Source organism: Orbicella franksi, chromosome 1 (assembly GCF_964199315.1).
Source record: "Orbicella franksi chromosome 1, jaOrbFran1.1, whole genome shotgun sequence".
NCBI classification, from domain to species: domain Eukaryota; kingdom Metazoa; phylum Cnidaria; class Anthozoa; order Scleractinia; family Merulinidae; genus Orbicella; species Orbicella franksi.
The window spans coordinates 32,016,665-32,039,656 of NC_138145.1; the positions used below are offsets into that span (position 1 = coordinate 32,016,665).

Sequence of the window (22,992 nt, forward strand, 5' to 3'; positions counted from 1 at the left end):
CCGAACTCGGGGATGAGCCATGTCCTGCACTTTCCAAACCTGATCACCTGGCCAGGGCCGTCAACAGAGTTCGACAGAGTACGCGACCACAGGATCCCATGGATCTGGATTTCGACCTCTGCCAGGAGCATATTCCATACGGTTTCCTGAAAGCGGACCTTAAAGAGCACGGTAAACGCCACATCATCCTTGCAACAGACCAGCAACTAGAACACCTTAGCAAGGCAAAGAGCTGGTACATAGACGGGACCTTTAAGTTAGTCAAGCGTCCGTTCCAGCAACTGTTCACCATCAACGCATTTGTCCGCACCGACGATCACGCGAAGCAAGTTCCATTGGTGTTTGTCCTGATGTCTGGAAGAAAACAGAAGGACTATCGTAAGGTAGCATATCTATAGTTTATCACAGCACGCTAGGTTTTCTTTATTTCTCAAGTTAATCAGCTCTAAATTGTGCCTTCATTCTGCCAAATTTAAAGTAGAGAAACATCTGTTAGCAACTTCAATCAAGAAAACAGTTTTCAACTATGTATGGAAAATAATAGAAGATAACAGAATAATATCCATATTTTTTATCACCGCGCGCTAGGTTTTCCTGCTTTTATGACGTCATTGTGCTATTTTTTTTTTAGGTCCTGAAGTCAATCCTAGATATGCTTCCAGTTTATCCCGACGTCCGCCAGATAACGATCGATTTCGAAAAGGCTTTGTGGGGTGTACTTCGCACGCTCCTTCCTGATGTGACAATCAAGGGATGTGTGTTCCATTGGACACAGGCTCTCTGGAGGAAGGTAGGTGGAAAATCATACTAGTTTTTCGTGGAAGGAAACCAACAAAATTCCGCCTGAAAACAAACAAAGTATTCTACATGTATTTATTTGTTATTCTGAATTATTGACCAACCTATCAAGTATACAGGCTGTTAAAACAAAAATCACTGAAAAATATCAAATAAATTCATCGTGTAAAAACACTGAACATCGCCACGTATATATATATTCTTATATTTTATCAATTTCCTTTTTCTTACAGATTCAAGAGCTCGGACTCCAGTATCAATACAATCACGACCGAGGCACCTACCACTACCTGCGGAAATTCATGGCGCTGCCATTCCTACCCGAAGACAAAATCCAGCCTATCTTCGAGCAGTTGCGAGTTCAAGCCACCACAGACCCGCTGAAGCAGTTAGTTAAGTACGTTCAGAAACCTGGATCCAGAGCACCACCTGGCCTCCCTCTTCCTGGAGCGTGTATATGATGGCCATCAGAACCAACAACGACATCGAAGGTTGGCATAATGGACTACACCGTCGTGGTTCAGGGAAATGAAATATGCTATTCTACCTGCTGATAAACTTTCTCCATCAAGAAGCCCGGCTGACAGAATTGCGGATCCGTTTAGTTTCAGAAAAGAAGCTGAAAAGGATCTAACGAGCCAAGTACAGGTCGCTCCAAGCTAAAATCTTTGAACTTTGGGATGATTTCTCTAATCAGAGAAAAAATGCAGACCAACTACTTAAGCAATGCGCTCATCTTAATGGACCATGCAAAGCATTCGCTCAGCGCAGGGAGTAGGGATTCGCAACATGCAAGTTTAGAATTGTAACGGAATTAATAGTTGTATTTTCTTAAGTGCAAAGAGTCGGGATTCGCAACATGCAAGTTTAGAATTGTAACCGAACTAAAAGTTGTATTTTCTTAAGTGCAAAGAGTCGGGATTCGCTCAGCGCTCAAATTAGAGAAAATAAAAGTCTTTAGAAATCGTTATGTAAAAACTAGTATTAGTATATACGACTTTAGAGTTGTTACGGAATTAATAATTGTATTTTCTTTAAGTGCGAAGAGTCGGGATTAGATCAGAACTGTTGTCAATAAGTAGGTTTATAGGTTTAATGAGTACTGAAATGAAATAGTTGTTAAAAAAGTATGAAGCCGAAGTAAGCTTTATTGCAAAACTACTTCACCCGTCCCATACATTATAAACTCGATACGAGAAATTTTCATTAAGTTCCCTCACTCGACTGGACGATTTCTCGCATCGAGTTTACTGTTTCTTGTATCGTGTTTCGAAACTGCGCTACTAGTAAATAGCGCCCGTTGGGGCCGTAACCAATCAGGAGCCAGGGATTGTACCACGTGACCAAGTTTTTCCCATACATTCTCTTAAAATTGAAAATCCAAGATGGCCCCTTTGGTAGCAAAACATGGCGCCCGTGACGTCACAGCTCTTGCGCATGCCCAAATAAGGAGATAGACCGGAAGTGAGTTTCAAAATTGATTTTTATTGATTACAGGAAGTAAAAATTACATTAGTGTGTATCCGTACGGAAATGACATGAAAGTGTTCGTGTCTACGACGCGTTTGTCGAAGACGAGTCCGTATCGTTTAGTTCGTGTGATGACTTTGAGATGTTTGGTGGCTGGGTTTCTCCAGAAGAAGTTGGGGTTGACGACATTGATGTTGCGTCGTTCATCCTCGAGAGGTTGTGTGAGTTCGTCGAGTAGATTTTGTCGCATGACGTCATAATTGAGTTGCCTGGATCCTCGTACATTGAGTGAGAAGCCTCGGACTTTGCAGCAGACTTTACCTTGGTGGGTTCTGTAACCGTAATTTTTGGGTCCAGCGGCAGTGAAATCGGTGATGAAATCGCCGTCGTCGAGTTCGTTGGTCATCTCTCCCAGGTAATCGCCTAGCGGGACATCGTATTGACCTGGTTTGTGCGAGTAGATGACGGAGTCGGTGTCAAAGTAGAGAACTTGTTGCTTTAACAGTTCCAGGTAGCTGTATAATTTGAGCCGAGCCCAGCAGGTGGTGAAAGCGGCGACGAAGATGTTGATTCGTCCGTTATCGGGTTGATTGTCTTTGAGTTCGGCGTGGACGACTTCTAGGGCTTCGTCGTTGGCGATTCTGACTTGTCGTATGTCGTTGAAGGGATTGGAAACGAGTTCAAAGAGTTGTGCTGCGTTGTAGACGACTTGGGTAGTGGGTTTGTGTAGGTTTTCGCCGAACTTGCCCCAGAAGGAGTTGAGCATGAGTTTGGCGGTGGCTTTGCGTCCTGGATTTTTCTGGATCATGGTCGGATCGAGAGCGATGCCTTCTTTCTGTCGGTATTGTTGCACGTACCGTGCCTTGTCTTCGGGGGTGTTACACCAGTTAGGGTAGCCAGCGGATTCCTGTTTGATTTTTAGCCAGGTATTCACGTAATCGGCGAAGAGTCCTTTACGGCGTTGTTCTGGCGGGAAATGGTGGACTTCGTGTATCTTGTTGAGCGTGTATCCCGTGGCAACGGCTTTCTGGATTTCGGGTGTGCACCAGGTCCCTCGTAGCGTGCGTTGCTCGGTCGTGTGAGGGCAGCGAGGCGATTTCTCTAGGAGGGGTTTAGGCATTTCGTCTTCCACGCACGATCGGCAGAGTGGGAAGGTGAGTTTACCCCCGTGTCGAAAAGGTAGAACGGGATGGTATAGTTCGTGAGGTGGTAGTATGTCCACTTTGGCCATTCCGAAGTAGTGATGGATGTCTTGATCTTGTGGGTTGACGATGACTTGTGGGTGTCCTATGGGGTATTCGCCTTCCTTGTTGGCCCAGGGGTAGAGCGACGTCACGTCGACGTACTTGGTTTGTTCTCCTTGGGTCACGTCGGTCACGTGATGCAGTTTGACGGCGTTCGTGCGCCCTCCGAAGAAGGCTTCTCTGGGATCCAGCGGTTCGACGATTTGAAACGTGTCTAGAAACTTGCGGAGATCTGGGTCGGTTTTGACCTCCAGGTCCCACTCGCATTCCCACTTGACGTGGAGCTGGTAGCCTTGGCGACTGAGAAGGTCGTGTTTGCGGAGTGTGGACTCGTAGACTTCGTGTAGGCTGCGATCAGCGTGACAGATGGGATATCTGTCTCGTTTTAGAGGGAAACATCGAGGACATCCGTGCCATAGACATCCGTGGAATTCGTAGACGGTTCGAGTGGTTGGATCGTACCCGTCCACGAGATGATTGGCTAGTCGGACTTCACCTCCGTTTCGTACGGTGCGGATACGATCGCCTTGGTCAGTGTGTTGTAACAAGTGTTCTTGCCAGGCTAGCCATTTCAGGGCTTTGACGGACTGATTGGATCGGGCGCCGTGCCAGCCTCGAGGTGGTCTGGAGGCGATGGTGTTGGGCGGGACGAGTTTCTTGCGCCAGAATCGGTTGCAGGCGGAGGCGATGGTGACGCATTTCTCCATGGGGTCAAAGTCGGCTTTTTGTTTGAATTCTTGCCGAAACTTTTGACAGCCCGCTTTGAGGAGTTTGACGTCAGACTCGCAGTAGGCTTCCATTTCTTGCCTTAGTACGAAATGGTGGTTGTCATTGACTTTCTCTTGGTACCACTGTTCGAATTCGGCTTTCTTTTTGGCGGACATGCCGTCGGGATCGTACATGTCTCTCGGTGGCATGGGTCCTTCGTACTCTTGATTTTCTAGGGTGTTGAATTTGTGAGGGAAGAATCCCTTGCAGAGTTCGTGGATTCCGAAGGTGGCGGGAAAGTTGGCCAGCGGGAACGGGAGAAAGCAAAGGGAATCTTTGAAAGTCAGTCTGTCGGATCTCAGGGACAGTATCTTGGTGCCAACGGTGATTTGGTCTGTGACTTCTCGATGCGTGGCGTAACAGTGTTGTAAGATGAACATCCCGTCGTAGCCTTTGAGATTGTGAAAGAGGACGATGACGTCCCGGTCGTCTCCGTCCACGTCGACGGCGAGGGATTCGAGGTGGTCGAACATGTCAGCGGTGCAGTTGGGACCGTAGAAGGAGCAGAATTGATCCTCTTCATCGTCTTCCAGGCAGAGTAGAATGGGGGTCTGATTCCCTTCGGCGTCGGTGATGGCTTCGTAGTCGCAGTACACTTGAAGGGGAGGATCTCGGTCCACCAGGACGCGTGTGTCTGGATCACCGGGTTCGGGTTCTTCGAAGGGTCGACCTTTGACTTCGTCGCGCGGCACGCGTTTCTTTTTGGGTTCGTCTTCGTCTTCGGGGATGCGTTGGATGTAACATCGGTGCGTCGGCAGAAAGACTTTCTTTTCGCAGATGTGGCATTCGCCCCATCCGCACTTGTGATCGGGGGTGAAACGGTCACCTCCTCGCCTGTTCCTGTCCTTTGGTTCGTAGACGTGGCAACAGTCTGGACACTTTTTGTAAGTGTCGCAGATGGATGGGATGCTGAGACTCCGCCGTTGCAAGTGGTAGTTGTAGCATTGGTCTCCGAAGAATTTTCTGTGGCACAATCGGCAGATCGAGGTGGGTGCGGGAAACTTGCCACGTGCTAGGGGCCGTTTGGCTTCGATGAAATCGGGACAGTTCTTTCGTTTGCAGGCGGGACACCATTTACCGTTGCAGGGATGACGTTGAAAGTTGTCGTGATCGTAGCCTCGATTGCATTCGTCGCAGAAGTAGGATTTGTTGAGGAACCCACTGAACGAGTTACATCCGTCGTAGTGACTGTCTTCTTTGATGAGACGAATGATCTTGTCCGAGGGTTCGGGTCCCGCATAGATGAGCATGTGGGGTGGGTCGATGGAAAGGACTTTGAGCTGGTACCCAGGTAACGCGGCCTGAAACTGCTGCAATTCGGGAATGCCGCAAGGTCCTTCGGGTACGTTGGCTAGACGGTGGAGTTCTTTGGCCAATCGCTCTTGGACGGGTCGCCCCTGTTTGAGATTGTGGTAATCTTGGTCACGCGAATTTCCGTTCGCGTCTACCAGAGCTTTCATGGTGACGATGGCGCGAGCGCAGCATAGATTGTCTTTGTTTTTGATGGTCACGCGCGACCGTTTGACGATTCCCCGTACGGCGGTGCAACTCGGTTTGTATCGTTTTCCGTGCCCGCGCCCCCGACCTGGGGTGCGTATGAAGGTGGTTTCCATGGTAAACGTGTCGTCGGGGGTGAATTCTTCGTTGGAGTTGAGTTTGGCCGCGAGAGACTGGAGATAGGTGTCTAGTCTTTCACTCCCTTCTTCGAATTCGCGCATGGTGAAGGTGGTGGATTGAAAGGCGTGCGTGAAGGCACTGGACTGCATGGTGAAATGTACCGTGGAGTTGGGTGTCAGGGTAGGATCCTGAGCGATTTGTTGCTCGATGGATCGTTGAAGGGCCTGAGTCAATTCTTGGCCTAGATTGTCCCTGGGAGTCACGTCTCTGTGTTGTCTGAGCGTGGCTTCGAATCGTTGTTTGTTGAGGACGTTTCGCCAGTTACGTCGAGCGCCTACGGGTCTTAATTCAAATTCTAGGAGGGGTCTTGTACTACCACCTCCGGTTTGGATCATCACTCGGTCGAGAGCCGGATCAAAGATCCAGTCGTCATCGTCATCGTCGAAGAAGGCTTCGTCGTGGGTCCGTCTGTTCTGTGAAGGCATGAATGAGACAAATGTTACGAACATCGCTTTTTATTCAACATCAACATCAGCGTCCTCGAAGGGACCGAACAGGGACGCTTTTTTACGTTCTAAGTTATGGAACACGTTTCTGAAACTGTATCCTAGATAGACTTTCTTTTTCCTGTTACTAAGATTGATGTAATAACCATGGAAAGCCGTGAAATAAGATCTGCCTCCGTAATTTGATTTAAGTGTATATTTCTGTTTTTTGATTTGTATGTGTCCGTAGCCCCATTGTCTTTTCAGTTCGGCATAATCCAAGATTCTTCTGTGAAGTCGACTCAATTGTTTATTGTTCCTGCGGTCGAATATGTGTTGCCAGGTTGCCAGGCAAAGTATGTAACACTTTAGTTCATCTGGTAGCCTATCCCAGTGGCTCTGTAAGAGTGAGAACGCTTTCTTAACCACCTATTATGAGCGTACTTAGTGGAGCGATCAGGGTAGAGGAAAGTCTTTTCTATGGGGGCGCGTTTCTTGGCCTCTTTTATGGTGGGAGCTAAATACGTTTCTTTGGGTTTGTCGTCAATGTCGATGTAACAGCCAATTACTTTCGAATGTGTGAATCTGTCTCTTTTCTTCTTTTTTATACAACACGGTGAATTGCATCGAACTATAACAATCTTGATGTGTCCTATACCCCATTGTTCTTTCAGTTTGCCGTATTCTACTATTTCCTTGAGAAGACGCCGTAACTGTTTGTTTCTTCTACGCTCGAGTAGGATTTGATTCCTAGCTAAGCGCATTATGTAGTCCTGTAGTTCATGAGGTAGTCGGTCCCAGTGACTCTAAAAGAGTGAAAGTCTCTTAACGTCATCGATTCTGTAGTAAGCACCATTAAAACTGTATCCTAAAAATATTTCTCGCTGGACATTTTGGGCGTCTCTGTATAAACCCGACACGATCATATGCTTTTTTTGATGTGTCCCTGGAACCAATCCTTGGGGGCAAAACTTCAGTTTACATGTTTCTAGCTTGACTTTGAGTGCCCCTAGTCCCCATTTAGCTTGGACCTTAGCAAAGGTTCGTATCTCGTTACAAAGCTCTCTCCACGATTCACGTTCGCGCCTCTCGATGAGGGACTGGGACTCCCGAAGTCGGACGATATAGGTCTGTATCTCAAGGGGGAGACGATTCCAGTGGCTCTGTAATCGAAAATGATAGGTAGGGTATCGAGCATGAGTTGCTTGAACGGGACGGGTCTCGGTCTCTCCAACCATTTGGAGAATCTCATTTCTCTTTCGATTTCCCTTATCCACTCGAGGGCAAGTTGCGACTCCGCGAGTGAGATTATGTACACTTGGATCTCGGGCGGTAACCAATCCCAGTAACTCTATGAAAAGAAGGTGATGAACAAGGCGTGACAAAGATGTCGTGCGAATTTGTAACCGCAAAACACAACGAAACAAAATCTCAAGTCCAAACGGAGGTAGAACTCTAGGGTGAAGGAGGCGACGACGAGTCTCAGTTCCATGGTCAGTTGTCTAGGGAAGCCACGAACGTACCTAGATAACAGGGTGTGTGACAGATTTGACAGTGCAACTTCTCGTTGTTCACCCCATTGTTCATCTGATCATCGAGTGCCCTGACAAAGCAATCGAAATGCACGTAGTAACGGCAGCACTTGGTACGAGCGCAGGTTTCGGTTCTAAGGATGACTTTCTTACATAGAGTGCACGGTATACTCACTGCTTCATGTTGATCCATCTGTTGGTTCATCTCCTCGTCGGTCAGCTCCTGTGCCATGATTTTTCAAGCGCTCGATACAAGTCAAAAACTCAGAGTGCCGTGAACGGTTCGAGCCGATCTTTTTATACTTACGGTAAAACTGGGTCCCAGGTTACACTCGACCTGGACCCAGTCTCCGACCGTGAGGTGGAAGGGGGATACCCCCTATCCCCTGGGTCTACCCTGTACACGTGATGTCGGCCTTTTTCATTTGATTGGTGCATGATTGACATAAAGCGAGGTGCGCATTCGACATTTTTCGGTTTTGGTGATGTCGACTGAATCTGGGCACAGCAGCCGACGCCGACCTCGAAGTCAGTCCCCCGAAGGATCACACGATGACGATGAACCACCGAGACGTAGTCGTCGCCTTCGGGGTCAGATACCCGAAGAAACACCGATTCAACAAGTGTGTTTTATTTGTCAGAGAGACATTCACGTCGATTCTCTGGCATCGTGCCAGCGTACTCCTTGCTGCGGTGTGTGGATGCATCGACGTTGTTACCAGGATATGGAGAGATGGGTTCTGAACTGCGGCAACTGCCGACGCGTGATCGGCGACAATCAGCCTGAGGTCGTGTTGGAAACCGACGAGGAACTCGAGGAAGATGATCATGAGGAGCACCAGTTAACGGCAGGTGCGAATGATCGTTTAGTTAGAATGGATCGAGAGTTGGAGCGATATCGTAGTGAGGGTAGACCTAACCACTGCCATTGCGAGGGGTCGTACTTGTGGAATGATTTACCGTATGACTTGGACTCTGGCGTTTGGCGACGTTATTATACCTTTCTCAGAAATTTCGTGACTCTGTATCGGGATCGAGACCTGTACATTCACGGTAGTGTGCGTCTCCCCGTGGAACCGACCCGAGAGGTCAGAGCTATTTTGTACCGTCTGTTCATTTACAATACCTCTTATTATACGTATAACTTGATCCGAATTCAAAGGTTCAGACTCTTCTTTAGACGCGTGGAAGGACAAAGGGATATTGAGATTCGACAACTGTGTCTACTGCCTTTTCCCGGCGGCCCCTCGCTTTACCATGAGGACGGACTGTGGACCTGACACTGTTTTTTTCATTTCGCAGTGGACACTCATCGCAGAATGATTCATGACGCCCTTACCTATATGAGAGACCATGGAAAACCCTTCGAGACGCACAATTCCTTGACGCGTTCCTGGAATCATTTGCCTTATCCCCTTCCTGTCACGGTGTGGTTCCAGTACTATCGCGAGATGGAGGCCTTTGTGCGATCCGCGGAGTTACGAAGTCCCATGTACATTCACGGCACCGTGTTCTTCCCCCTCAGTGTCATTTCGTACGATCATATACGCATGGAGGTGTATCGCATGTTTTATTTCAACACCCCTTTCAGAGTGTTCGAATTCACCTCCACGATTAAGTTTAGGTTGTTATTCATATCTTCGTCGACGTTCGGGGACCAAATAAGGATCGAACGACTGTTTGTGACATCGAATGCCTCGAATACTCTGTACCACAACGGCATGGCGTGTGAGACTTGAAGAAGAAAACAAAAGAGACTCTTTTTTGAAAGAACAACAAAGTGTGTAATTTTTAATGATTACAACATCAACAATAAAGTTTACAATTTCCAACGTTTTTCTTATCTCAGGCAGAGTCGTATTTCAGTCCCTTTCTCCAAGGTTCGAAATCTTCCCATCCTTCTTGTAACTTTTCTGCTTCTGTCTTCTTGGACTTCTTGTACGTCTTGCCCTTGGCTTTGCCTTTGGGACTGTAACCACCGTCGTCGTCTATGTATTTCTCGGCGACACCGATGGATCTTAAGAACTCTTTTTGCGCTTCGGTCATGAGTTTACCTGGGGCTGATTTGGCAGTTGGTTTGGGTGGAACGGGTGGCTTCTTGCTTGTGGATGGTTTGGTATATTTGAACTCCTTTTTGAAACCTGACGTGGAAGGTGTGGCGGGTTCTTGCTTGATGATCACGGGGGCTCGTGCTGCGGGTGGTTGGTTGACTCCCTTGATGATCTGTTTCAACAGACGTTCGACGGGTGCGTCGGCCATGCCTTCGGGTTCTGTCGTTCCTTGGTACGTGGGAGTGCCGCGTATACCCGTCCGTATACGTTTCACCAGTTTGACTTCTTCGTTTGCCATGGGTTTGGTCATCTTGACGGCCATGCTGGCGGGGATACGTTTGTCTTTCAGGATGAGATCTTCTTCGGCGGCCAAGCGTCCCGCTTTGTTCAACAAGGCGCTCTGGGTGATCTTACCCTTGTAATAATCTTGCAAACGATTGAATTCTTGAACGGGTACCATCATGACTTCGTTCATGCCTGACTCAATTTCGTGTCGGGAAACTCGGACAATTCTCTCAAGGCCGTCTCGTAACAGTCTTGCCAGTACCGTATGGATTCGTCTTTCTTTTCCAACTCGAGTTTAAGACTTTGAACGGTTTGCTTGCCTTTACGGCACTCCCTGCACAACTCGATGCACCCACCGGGCGGTGTGGTATCTCGTTTCGTTTGACAGGTTTGGCAGAAGTCACCGAACTTTAAAGCCATGTACTCTTGATACAGGTCGTGGTACCTCTTGTTCAAGTACTCGTACGAGTCTTTCCATCGGGCTTCGCGACGATTGGCATCTTGCAACAACTGCACGAGTTTAGGAATGGTATTGGACTCGTCTTCTCTCGGCGGGGAATTGGGTATGACGTCGATCCCCTCCAGCGGGTAACCGTCTTCGCTGCGTCCTTTCACCGTACACAACATGCTTTGAAACAACCGTGTAAACCGCTCCAGAACCCTGCTCCGTTTTGGCTCAGGAGATGTTCTCTTCGACGTTTGAGGGAGTTTTTGCGTCTACCCACTTCGCGCAAAACCTTTTTATGTCTTTCCAGTTTCCCATAAGTCGTTGCGTTGATGGGGATCCTCTTTTTCAGCAAATTGAGAACCATCTCGCTGATGGCGTTGATCTGATCTCTGTCGGCGTAATGCAACATCCGTTGACGTTTATTTCGATTGGCTTCTTTCAGGACGCTCGTTAAGAAACGACGTTGTCGTCGCAACCGCTTCATCGTTCACGTCTAACGTCCGGTTGGTTCGTCACGCTCTTTTATTCACAAGTCTTGGAGAAGACTCAACACCGTCTTGGCTACGGTGCCGACCAGTTTACCAAGACCCTTTCCCCTTTGGACCCTCCTTCTTCCTCCTACTCGACGTATTCCCACTCGCCGTCTCCTTCGCCTTCTCCTCACCATGTCGTGTTCTGACACGCACGCACGCACTTTTCCACTTGAATGACGTAGGCAGGTGATCACGTGTCCTTTTTATAGAGGCACGTATGAACGTTTCAGGGAATCCAATACCTCCAATTATTCATACCAACACCAACACCACCTCCACTTTGCGGCCTCATTCTTCTTTGAACATCTGAATACAACTTCCATGCTTTTTTCAAATTGCCAAAAAAACCTTTTCCCCTTTGGACCCTCCTTCTTCCCACTCGCCGTCTCCTTCGCCTTCTCACCATGTCGGGTTTCCACCTTGAATGACTCGCGAAGGGTATCGTGTGTCCATTTTTATAGAGGCGCGTGAACGAATCGTGTTTCGTAGTCTCGAAGGTATCGGTCGTACGTGGGAGGTGTGAAATCAGTCACCAACGCATCTTGATCAAAAATCCATCCAATTCCTCCACACCGCCCAGAGCGTAGTTCCGCAGTTCAGTCAATGTCTTTTCGTACGTCGTGTAAGCGAATTGGGTCATGTCCATCTTGAGCGAATACTTCTTTAAATCGTTCCATCCTTTCAGTACGGCGGCGAAAGCCGTCAATCCTACCGCCACGTACCCATCTTTCCACACGGATCCCACGACGATGTTCGCTGCCGCAGTCAGTAAGGACAGTCCGTTGAGAAGGGCGTTGCACAATTTGTAGTAACCGAACATCTGCCTTCGACACCACCAATACTTGTGGTAGAAAGCATACAAACCGTCCAAACGTCTCAACACGTCCAAATCCACCACAGAGGTAAAAGGTTCATCCAATAAACATACCGAAGTACTCATGACTCTTCTCTAACCAGTGCCAAACGTAGTCTGACTTTCTGTCGGGACGTTCGATCCTTTTAGCTTGTTGCTCGTATTCCCAGATCTCGTCCTTGAAGGCGGTTTCTACGGATTGGTTCAGGATATCCTGGACTTGTCTGTAACTATCGCACTCGTCCGCGATACGTTTCATGTCTTCGTGATCCATGCTGGTCGCATCCCAGTAAGAGCGGGAGCATCGACATAGATGCAGGAAGTAGGGGAACCACTTGACTTCGCTTCTCAACATAATGTTCTCAGTTTCGCACACTGGTCGAATTGCGAGTCACCGTAGGACGTTGTCCGTTCTTATAGGTGGTCGTGATCGTATTCGTGGTTGTGATGCCTGCGATTCGTCGACCCGCCGCCGTTTGTTGTTGTTGGCGCAAAATCTCCTCCAATTGTTGCTGCATCTGGGCTTGGTCGAGAACACGGGTGCCTCGCCTTCTTCCGCGACCCGATCGAATCGACGAAGGAGGTGTGGAGTCACTACCACTTCCGCCTCCACCTCCGCCTCCACCTCCGCCTCCACCTCCGCCTCCACCACCTCCTCTACCTCTGCCCCTGCCTCTGCCTCTTCCACCGCTACCACTAGCGCTACTTCTTCTGCGGCTGCCGGGATCACTGGAGGACGTCGGTGTATTTTGACGTGGGACGCGTCTCGGTCGTTTCCCTCCTCGAACAGCTCGTGCCAAGGGTGTGGAGAACGTCGGTAGAGGTGAACGTCTTACACCTCGACGCGACGAATTGGGCGTGCCCACGCCCGTCGTGACGTTGGCGCGCGCCGACCCCGAACCGGCGCTACCGACCCCCACCGTGACATTGGTCTGTGACGCACCCGAGCCAGGAGTGCCTACTCCGACGGTCGAGACATTGGGCAGGGGCGGTGTCGGCAGTGACGATAGCGGTGAAGGAGTGTTCAGACTCACACCCACACCCGCTGCAGGCGGAATCGGAGTACTCGTCCGAACCGGTGTCCCCCATGGCGAATAATCGTTCAGAGCCGAGAGGTTGAAATCGTCACTACCATAAGAGCTCATTTTTATCCATTCCCCTCTCTCTTTCTATCTTCTTCTCAGCGAGTTCTCGTTGTTTATGAACCAAATCATCGAAACCTTCACCATTATATGCGTTTATGATGGACCGTACTTGACGATAACTCTCGCATTCTGTGACCTGTCTCATCGGTTCGTAGTCCAGCTCATGGGGATTCATGCAGTATTTGAGTCTGGTCTTACATAGGACAATGAAAAGCGGAAACCACTCGACTTCGCTCCTCAGCATGACGGTGTCGCAAACTGATGGCATCGTACGAATCCTTCGTCTTTTAACACGTGGCTGAGGACGCGTTGATCGTCCTGACTGGCCGGATGAAGATCCAATAGCATGTAACCGTAAGGTCGATCCGTGACCTTTCGAAACGTGTCCAACACTTCCTGCCATTGCGTGGGAAACGATTGCAGTAATAGATTTCTTATCCCCAACTGATCCCGAGGGTTCTTGAAGGCCGCGATGTAATGAGCGTTGCGGGAAATGGTCTTGGCGAATTTTCCATTAGGGAATAGATCCTGGCATAGGTAAAGCACCGTGATGTTCCGATGATGCGAATGTTTGGTGAAGAGATCCAACACGCGCTTGTCGTTACCACCCTCGTCCATCAGGTCGTCCAAGACCAACACACCCCCTCCAGGAAACCATCGGGGTAACTGTTCGCTGTCGGGGATGCCTTCGTAAAACTTGACCCCACCCTTCTTGAGCTTTTGGAAACCGTCTTGCCACGATCCGTAGCAGTAATGAATACTCTTCGGTGTTTGTTGGAACAAGTCGCCGTTCTCCAAGAGCAGTTTGGTAGTGAACACCGTCTTGCCGCACCCAGACGGACCTGCTATCAACAAACTCGACGGAGTGTGAAATTGAAACGCTTTGCGCCGTTCCATGATCTTGAAATGGTCCAGGGTCTCGAGACGCTCCGTTTTTATCCGAACAACTTGGCCAATGGGGTCTTCACGGCCGGGATGCGTCTCAACAGACCCAATAGGGTGACTCTACGATTGAAACAGATGGGTTTTTTCCTGGCACGACTCTTGATCTTGGCCATGGCTCTCTTGGCCGCGGCTCTCTTGGGACGCTTGGCAGGCGCCGATCTCCTTTTTCGAGGTTTCTTGGCGAATTTACTCAAATCTCCGAACTTGTCTTCGTACCAATGCCTCTTTTTCATTCTTCTTTTCCTATCTTCTTTCTCGGAAAGCCTCGGCATGGTGGTGGCGGCTCTCTTGCGTTTCCTACGGGTGGTCACAGTAGCTGGTAATTCACCGGTGTCAAGGACAGACGGCGGTTGAAAAGACACTTGTCTTCTGGCCGGTTGAAGTATTTTAAGATCGAGTCGTCTTTTCGGCGGTTGGTTTTTCTTGAAATGAGCCTCACTGGGTTGAGGCGTCTTTTTACCAGATTTTCCGTAGCGTTTTTCCAACCTGGCTATCACGTCGTCCAAATGTCTATGCCCTCGAAACGGAAGATCCATGACGTGTCTTGTTTTGTAGGGAACTCCATAATGAACAATTTTATTTTCCGTCGCACCTTTTTATGCACTCACAAAGTGATGGCGTAAGGACTTAGTGCCGTAGCGAAGAACGTGCCAGTACGGGTGACACTTATAGTCTCGCCACGCGTCCGTTTGAAGTCTGGCTCTCACGCGCAAGTGGAACAGTTTGTATCGAAGCCAATGATCTTTTTCCTGGTCTACTATGTATCGGACTCGACGGTAACTGTCGCAATCCAAGATGCGTTCAAGGACCTGGGTACGAGGATCATACGAGGTCAAGTCCAGACACATGTCTCGACACAGTTCTAGGAATCGAGGGAACCATCTGACTTCACCACGCAACATCCTTGTTCTCTCGAAAATGAACATCTTTTATTCGAACGGCTTACTTTATAACAAATGACGCACTCCTCTGGAGGATCCGCACGTGTCCTGGTGACACGGGGTTTTACAAATCTTGAGCCAAGCCAACTCGTCCACGATCAAACGTTTCAACATCTGTCCTACTTTACGATCGTTCTCCACAAACTCGTTTTTCTTAAAACGATTCAAGAACTCGTTCATGTCACGACCTTCGGCTCGGTCGATCAGGAACATCAGGGCGTAACCGCCGCAACTCTGACTGAAGAGGGACTGTAGACTCTTGCCGTTGTGAATCTGGTACTTGAAATGGCGGTCCAACCAGGCTTGGATCGGTCCGGCAGTTCCGTACGTGTCCAACGGCAGACCGTAACTGTCCAGGATCTCGCACTTGTCCCTGTCGGCCCACAAAGCGATCCAATGAAATCCCGGTTTATCGTGAGGGTCCGTGTTCACGATGTAAGCGGTCGGTCCTTCTTGAGGTACTGTTCTTGGAAGCCGATCGCAAGGTACCGTGCCGTGAAAAACACAGCAGAGTGACGGATTCGTCCGTGCCAAATAATCCAATTGTAAATTATTCAAGGCTACTTTCTCCATTTTTTCTTCTTGTCTCATTGGTACACGTCATAGATGACGACTCGGTTCTCGTTGATCTCCAGCATGTTCTCGAATTCGCCGTACAACAAGATGGTCAGGTTTGAGCCTGGGGCGTCTCCAAAATCGATCACCAGACGCAGTTCACCTTCCTGCTTGGGGTTCAACACTGGACTGTCCAAACATCCATTGGCTGTGTTATCAAATACAAACAGGTTGCATCTCTTGTCGTGACCCCAGTCCTCCTTTCGGACCATGTTTCCTTTTCCTCTGCACAAGACTCCCGAGGCTTTGAGGAATCTTTGGTAACCTCTCAGATCTTTACTGTCATCATCGTGTTTGAGCTCCAAGGTCTCGTAGGGGTACTCTTCACCTCTCACCAGTTGTTTGATGGAAGCGAGATTGAATTGTTCAAAACTGAACGGATTGACCGTCACAGTTCCATTGAAGGCTGTTTGTTTCATCATCGCCACCACCAACCGATTAGGTAGCTTATTGTGGAAAGGATTGTTGCACTCGAAATGACGATTGTCATTGGGATGAGAGTAAGTGCGAATTTCACCTCTCACCGTGGGGTAAGTGGCCACTCTTCCGCCTTTCATGCTGGTCATGAGTTCTCGATACACCGAGGGAGTCACTCTCACTTGAGACAGGAACAATCTCACTTTCACGTCGGCTTCAGTCAGTCTGAGAGTATCGGCACCGGCCCATTGGACTGTCCACATAGTGGGGGCATTGAAGTACATGTCAATCTGGATCTGTACGCCAGGTACCAGTAACTTGCTGAGATAAAACACTTCCAAGTAAGGTTTGAACCTCAAGGTCACTCTCTTTCCACCAAAAAACTGAATTCGACTCTGAACCATGTTCTTGAGATCTTGGGGTAAAGCTTTGTAATCGTCGTGAGCAGGATCCAACTTATTGCCTGTCATCACATCCGCTTCTCCGCGACTGGGTACACCAAGACAATTGTACCAACCCGTCGTCTCGGTCATGGTTCAACAGCGCTTCGATGTAGGCTTTGTAGTGGTAAGTATCGGTCTGGGGGCTGATGAGAGTACCATTCAATCTCACATTGATCTGTTTGAAGAGGGTGTGGGCCAGATTGTTGGCGAGTCCTACGGTACTCGCTTGCGCCAAATTACCTCCGGCAGCTGTCTTGACGGCCAACTCCACTTCGAAGAAACTCTCGTTCATGTCGATAAAGTCTTCTTGAGGATCGATTTGGAAGGTCACTGGGTTGATCCCCGTATTGAACGGATTGATTCTCACTTCACGTCGAGACGACATGTTGAGATCCGTGGGAGGAGTGGTGAACATGTCCAGGCGAGGGTTACGAACCCCCGCCGACCTAGCATGAGCCACTAGGTCCGTCATCGTCGTCTACGTCGTCTTCGTCTCCTTCTCAGTGCTGACTTTACCCAACGGTAGTCTGGGAGTTTTGAGCGTCTCCGGAAGAGCGAACCCCCTTTATACGTGCGTATCCCTCCGGGGAGACGTCTCACGCGTCTCGAGTAGATGGGAATCATGATCCAAACAGGTCTCTTCTTTTTCTTTTACTACCCAAAAAGCTTTGGAGCTCTTGCTTTGCTTTACGTTTCCCGGAGCGTAGGGCTCCCCGCTTTAACCCGGCGAGTGCACCTTTCCAATTGGGCTTTCCTCCCGTGCCGCCCGATTTTAAACCTTTCAGACCCTCCATGGCCGATTCTTTCAGAACGTCCTTGAGAATGCCGGGACCTCGTTTCTTGATGCCTTTCCAAATCTGACCGAACATGCCAGATCCCGATTGGTATCCGTCGGGATGAAACCGTATCAAAGTTCCCCCGATCATGATTTCATAAAGTGTAACGTCACGATCGTATTACCAGCTCCAAAGGTCACCAGTTCTCCAGTTGTCTCAGCCACTTGCACCTCTATAATGTCCAGCACCTCCTTGCGCACGGGAATATATTGAATGTGGGTGGGTTCAAAGTACTGAACACCGGCACCTTTACGAATCAAGTTGACCTCCCTCAGTAAATCCGTGACTTGATTTCCCACCACACTTGCACCTCCCACGTTGGAGTAAACGAGCAAGGAACGCGAACTGCTTCCGATCACACTCTCAAACGCTCTGTTCAGGTTCAGAAAACGCCAATTGCAAAAGACGCTGAGTTCCAAGAATGCAGTATTTCTGATGGGGTTTCTCACGACCTGGAAAAAAATACGATTTCCACTCGAATCCTGTATGTCTCCTCTGGTTCGAATGTCTGGAATGATATCATCGAAAAATTCGATTCGCAAGTTTGAACCCAGCACGTAACCATTTCCCTTCTCCAGCAACCATCCCATTTTCAAAGCCAGATCGGCGTCAAATTGTAATTCAGGTGGTTCCCTTCTGGGACGGTAGACGTTTTTGTTATCCGTGACCAAGTCTTCGCCTTCCCACTTGAACGCAACGTAGGTTCTTCTCCCATCATTCGTGACGTATTTTGAGTTCACTCTCGGTCCAGAGTTATTGAAGACGCGTTCCCTTTCGAAGTGGCTTATAATGGATTTCATGAATTCAACACCGTTCACGTTACTGTAAACCTCTTTGAGGTCATCCGTGTCGAATGAAGCTTTTCCAAACGTGTAGCCATTGGGTGTCTCGGGTTCAATGCGTCTCCACGCAGTAGAGGCCAAGGTGACTTTACCTGCGGAATCCTTGAAAGAAGGAAGCGTCACGTGCGCATCTGGCATGTCGATACTGAACAACTCCACTTTCCATCCATATCCCTCCAGACGTATGGGATTGGGTAACCTGATCTTGAAACTGTTGGCCTTGTTCTCCGTAAACTCGTTCTTACTGCCGTTACTGGGCAATGTGATGTAAAAATCACTCATCCTTTTTTGAAATGCAACGTGATCGTGGTCACACCCGACGCAAAGTCCACCAGTCGTCCGTCGTTCTCCGACACCTCAGTCTCGACAATGTCCAAAACGGCCGTGCGCACCGGTAGATATAGGATGTGTCTCGGTTGAAGGTCGACCACCTCCGGATCGTAACGAACTTGTTTCAACAGATCCGTGACTTGATTTCCCGTCACCATACTCTGTCCCACATTCGAATACACGAACAAGGAACGACGATTGCATCCGAACGCTTCCTCGTAACTGCGATCCAGGTCCATGAAGACCCAATTGATGAAACAACTCAAATGTAAGGTGTCCGGGTCGATCTTGTAAAATAGTTCGTCCCCGTCATTCTGGGCTATGATCAAGTCCGTGGTCGTGGGTATGACTTCCTTGGGAAATTCTTTCCTCAGGTGGGGTCCCAAGACGTAACCGGGTCGTCCGTTTTGCAATGTTCCCGTCTTGACCCATTTCATCTTCTTGGCCAATTCGATGCCGATGGACATTTGGGGAAAGACGCGTTTACCATTGATCAGGAGGCTGATGCACGTTCTCAAGTTGTCCAGGACGCATTCTCCATTCTCGGCCCGATGCATGACCGTGTACAGCAATTCGGTGGGATCGTCGGGTTTGCTCTTTTTTTTGTACATGGTCACATCGTCATCCGTTCGATCTCTCAACTTATGCATGTATCGATCTCGTATCGCGTTCAGTAATTCGGTACCATTCCTCGGCGTGAATTCCAAATCGCTTTCTCTCGTCACTGAAGAGACCTGTGTGTATAGGTTTCGATCTGCGTTCACCATATCGATCCACCAGATTTCAAACAGAAGAGAATCTTTCAAACCCATCTTACGATCAGCCGAAGGAAAAGACAGGTCGCTGATACCCACTTTCCATCCCGGTTCTCTCAAATGTAACGGGTAAGGCAGACGATTCTTGAAACTGTTGGCCTTGTTACCCTGGAACTCGTTCGTACTGGCATTGCTCATCAGTTGCACGTAAAAGTCGTCGGGTGACTCATTCATCCTTGAAGTGTAATGTCACCGAGGTCACGCCCGATTCAAAGTCCACTAGTCTTCCGTCGTTCTCGGCCAGTTGCACCTCAACTATATCCAGAATATTGCTGCGCACAGGTTTATATTGAATCTGAGTCGGTTCGTGCGTCGTCTTGATCGGGTCGTGGGGGACTTCTCTCAAGAGGTCTGTCACTCGATTCCCCGTGATCGTGCTACGAGCCACATTCGAATATAGGTACAGGGGACTGCGAGGTGTAGGCAGGTCCGTATGAACGACGACTCCACGATGATAGGTCTTGGCGTATTCCTCGTCCAAATAACTGAAGCGCCAGTTGCAATAGGGACTTAGCTGTAACGTACCGTTGCTGCTCAAATCCCAAAGGTTACGAGAACGAAGGTCGTGTTCGTTGGTCCAGTCTTTCTTGAAATCAGACGGGACGGTGTCGTTGGGAAAGATCTTGATCATATTCATAGTCATGTGAACGGAGTAAAACGCTTCCTCGCGAATCAGACCCAACGTCTTGACCAGTTTAGGACCAAAAAACACTCTGGGACGTTGTCTGTCTCCGGACTCGTCGAGGAACGTGTCGGTGTTGTCCAGAATCAAATCGTTGCCCTCCCATCTGAACAGGGGTAGTATTTTTTCCCGTCCGGTGCTCGTAGACTTTCGTTGGCGCGATCCATATAATGATACAGGCGCTCGTGAAAACGATGAATGAGGTATTGCATGAGAGATCTACCACTCGTCACCTTGTGTCGGTCACGGTTCAGTTCCTTCCCAGTGACTTCAAATTTCACGCGGTAACGCCCAGGAAGCCACGTCGACCCATCGGATTGCAAGATGAACGTTTCAATGGTCCACTCAATACCAAACAAATAATCATCATCGTCAAAGTCGTGCGTTTGAGGGGCCGGTACTTGATGCGGTCGTGCAGGTGGTATCGGGTAAGAAACACTCACCAAGCCCACCTTCCATTCCTTGTCGGAGTCAAATAGGAGCGGGTAAGGCAGACGATTCTTGAAACTGTTGGCCTTGTTGTCCGGAAACTCGTCCGTGCTGGCATTGCTCAGCAAATGCACGTAAAAGTCTTTCATTTTTTCGTCTTTGGCTTTTTGGTCACGTACAAGCCTTTTTTATCCACCCAACTGTCGTACTTGACTGGCCAACCTTTCCAACGCACCAATACTTTATCTCCTTTTCGTTTGACGATCTTGTCGATGCGGAACAGATCGTCGTCTTTCACGGACACCTTTTGCAAATCCTGCGCGTAAAACGTGCCCTCGACCGCCGTGCCGTCCCATTCTTCCACCTTGTACGTGGTGACACTACCAGGACGCACCCGGCGTATCACAAACACCTCTTCGGTCCAACCGGGTAAATACCCTTTCTTGAACTGACGGAACTTCTTGTTCAATCTCACACGATCCCCGACTTTCAGTGGAGGTCGTCTCGATTTTTTTCCTTTTTTCTTCCCGTAAAGAGTCTCCCACACGTCCTCGCTATTGGCTAAAGTCACTTGATCGGGAGCCATCTTGATACTGCGATGATACGATCGATTGTACCCTCGGACCAGATCTTGTAACACGGGCACAAACTTCATCGTATTCTGCACGGTGAAGTACCGGTACAAACGTTCTTTCAGGGTCCGATTGAATCGTTCCACCACACTGGATTTCGTATCCCCACGCGTCGAAAAATGATGAATGCCTTTCTGCTTCATCAAATCCTGAAACGTCTTGTTGTAGAATTCCTTCCCGTCGTCCGTCTGGAGATTGATGGGTTTTCTACCTCCTTTCAAGATCTTAGCCATGGCTTCCGTCACCGCTTTACCCGTCTTGCTCTTCAAGGGCTGGACCCAGGCGTGCTTGGAAAACACGTCCACCACCGTCAAGAGATAACGATACCCTCGATTGTACCTTGAAATATTGATCACCTCGATCAGGTCGGACGTCCACTGCTCGTCGATTCCGAACACCACCACCGGGACCGTGGGAAACCGACGACGTCTGGGTTTGTGCAACGTGTACCCCAAATCCCGTTGCAGGACCTCGCGAGCACGTCGTACCGAGATCTTATTGGCCTTGGCGAATCGCGTTAGACCGCCCAGACTACCGGGTCTAGAAGGATCCCGATACCGTCCCAGTAACGTCCCTGTCGAAAGCGGCTTTTTCTTTTGACCTTTCTTCATAGTCGATAAAGTTTGTAAACGCACTGTCTCCACAACTCGAAACGCTGCTCACGTACCTCGAGATACTTCTTAAATGAATCGGGTTGCTGTTTCAACCACAAGATATAAACGACAAAACGCATCACGTTGGGTTCGACGTCGGTATAGTCAAACACCTCCAAGGGCGAATCACTGAAATGATCAGGGATGGGTTCACCCTTACCGTATCGCTCGTAGACTCTAGTGCACTTGGAACACAAGGTTGTCCAACACCATCGATCGGCCATGGTCGCACACACTCTCGAGATCAACCAACTCAAGGCATGAGACATAATGATTTGAACCCAATTTTTTATTTCGACTTTCTTATATGTACAAAAAACGTCGTGCCTGATTGGTTCTTACGAAAAACAGATCTGATTGGCTAAACGAAAAAGAAGGCGAAAAAGACTAGTCTGAATCTGAAAAGTATGCAACATATTCCGTGTTCTTACATTCTTGGCCATACTCATTATCACAGTCTTCCTCATAGGTATCCATGGCATAATATTTACAGTTTCTCCAACCACAATCCCCTTTACGGGGTCTCCACTTCAGGGCTTCCTCCTCGTTCCCCTTCACATAGAATGCTTGCCGCATACTCTCTCTACACTCACCACACAGGTCATCCTCATCAGCCTCGAGGGCACGGAAGAAAAACCGATCCTTCCACAGATCACGCTGACGCATGACATCGTAGATCAGCTCTTCCAACTTCAGACACGTTTCCTTGTGAGCGCACCTGTTGAAAGTCAGTATCTCCTCCACCCTGGGACTCTTGTCTGACTCCAACACCCGTCGTGATAGGTCTCGAGCGAACCGCAAGGGTTCAAACAGATCACGGATGGCATCACTCATCATGTACGTGAGGTGATCCGTGGCGATCAAACAGGAACGCTCTGCGTCCAGGGAGGGATCCCGACAATGAATGAATTTGAATTGACCGCTACCACTTCTGTACATCACGCGACACCACTCACCACAGAAAAGGTAAACATTTTCTTTCCTCTTCATCATCTCCAAAATCGTACCACCCCAGTCAGGACGACGCCTCATCAAGAGCTCAAAAGACCACAGACAATCGGGTATTTGGCCTAACGGTTCGAAGAGATTGTCAAAAATGTACATGTCCACTTTTGCATCCGGAACGGCATCGAGATCTCTTAAAGTGTGTACCTTCTGATCCACGATCCGCTCCACTAGGTCC

At 48.9% G+C, this 22,992-nt stretch overlaps 2 protein-coding genes and 3 pseudogenes across 2 annotated transcripts; 1 reads left to right on the forward strand and 4 right to left on the reverse strand.

Moving 5' to 3' along the window:
• The window catches only part of LOC145463106 (uncharacterized), a 3,078-nt pseudogene extending 1,004 nt beyond the window's left edge, over positions 1-2,074 (forward strand).
• A 7-nt stretch (positions 2,075-2,081) lies between these two features.
• On the reverse strand, positions 2,082-6,593 carry LOC145479185 (uncharacterized). The gene has a single exon (XM_081457471.1). It carries the CDS (start codon positions 6,404-6,406, stop codon positions 2,306-2,308), a length of 4,101 nt encoding a protein of 1,366 aa, XP_081313597.1. The 5' UTR covers positions 6,407-6,593; the 3' UTR covers positions 2,082-2,305.
• Positions 6,594-13,458: 6,865 nt separating this feature from the next.
• On the reverse strand, positions 13,459-14,126 carry LOC145503414 (uncharacterized). The gene has a single exon (XM_081482877.1). The coding sequence runs from the start codon at positions 14,124-14,126 to the stop codon at positions 13,467-13,469; it is 660 nt and encodes a 219-aa protein (XP_081339003.1). The 3' UTR covers positions 13,459-13,466.
• A 689-nt stretch (positions 14,127-14,815) lies between these two features.
• On the reverse strand, positions 14,816-17,069 carry LOC145503429 (uncharacterized protein F54H12.2-like; annotated as a pseudogene).
• Positions 17,070-19,478: 2,409 nt separating this feature from the next.
• LOC145503421 (uncharacterized) lies at positions 19,479-20,761 on the reverse strand (annotated as a pseudogene).
• Positions 20,762-22,992: the final 2,231 nt, after the last annotated feature.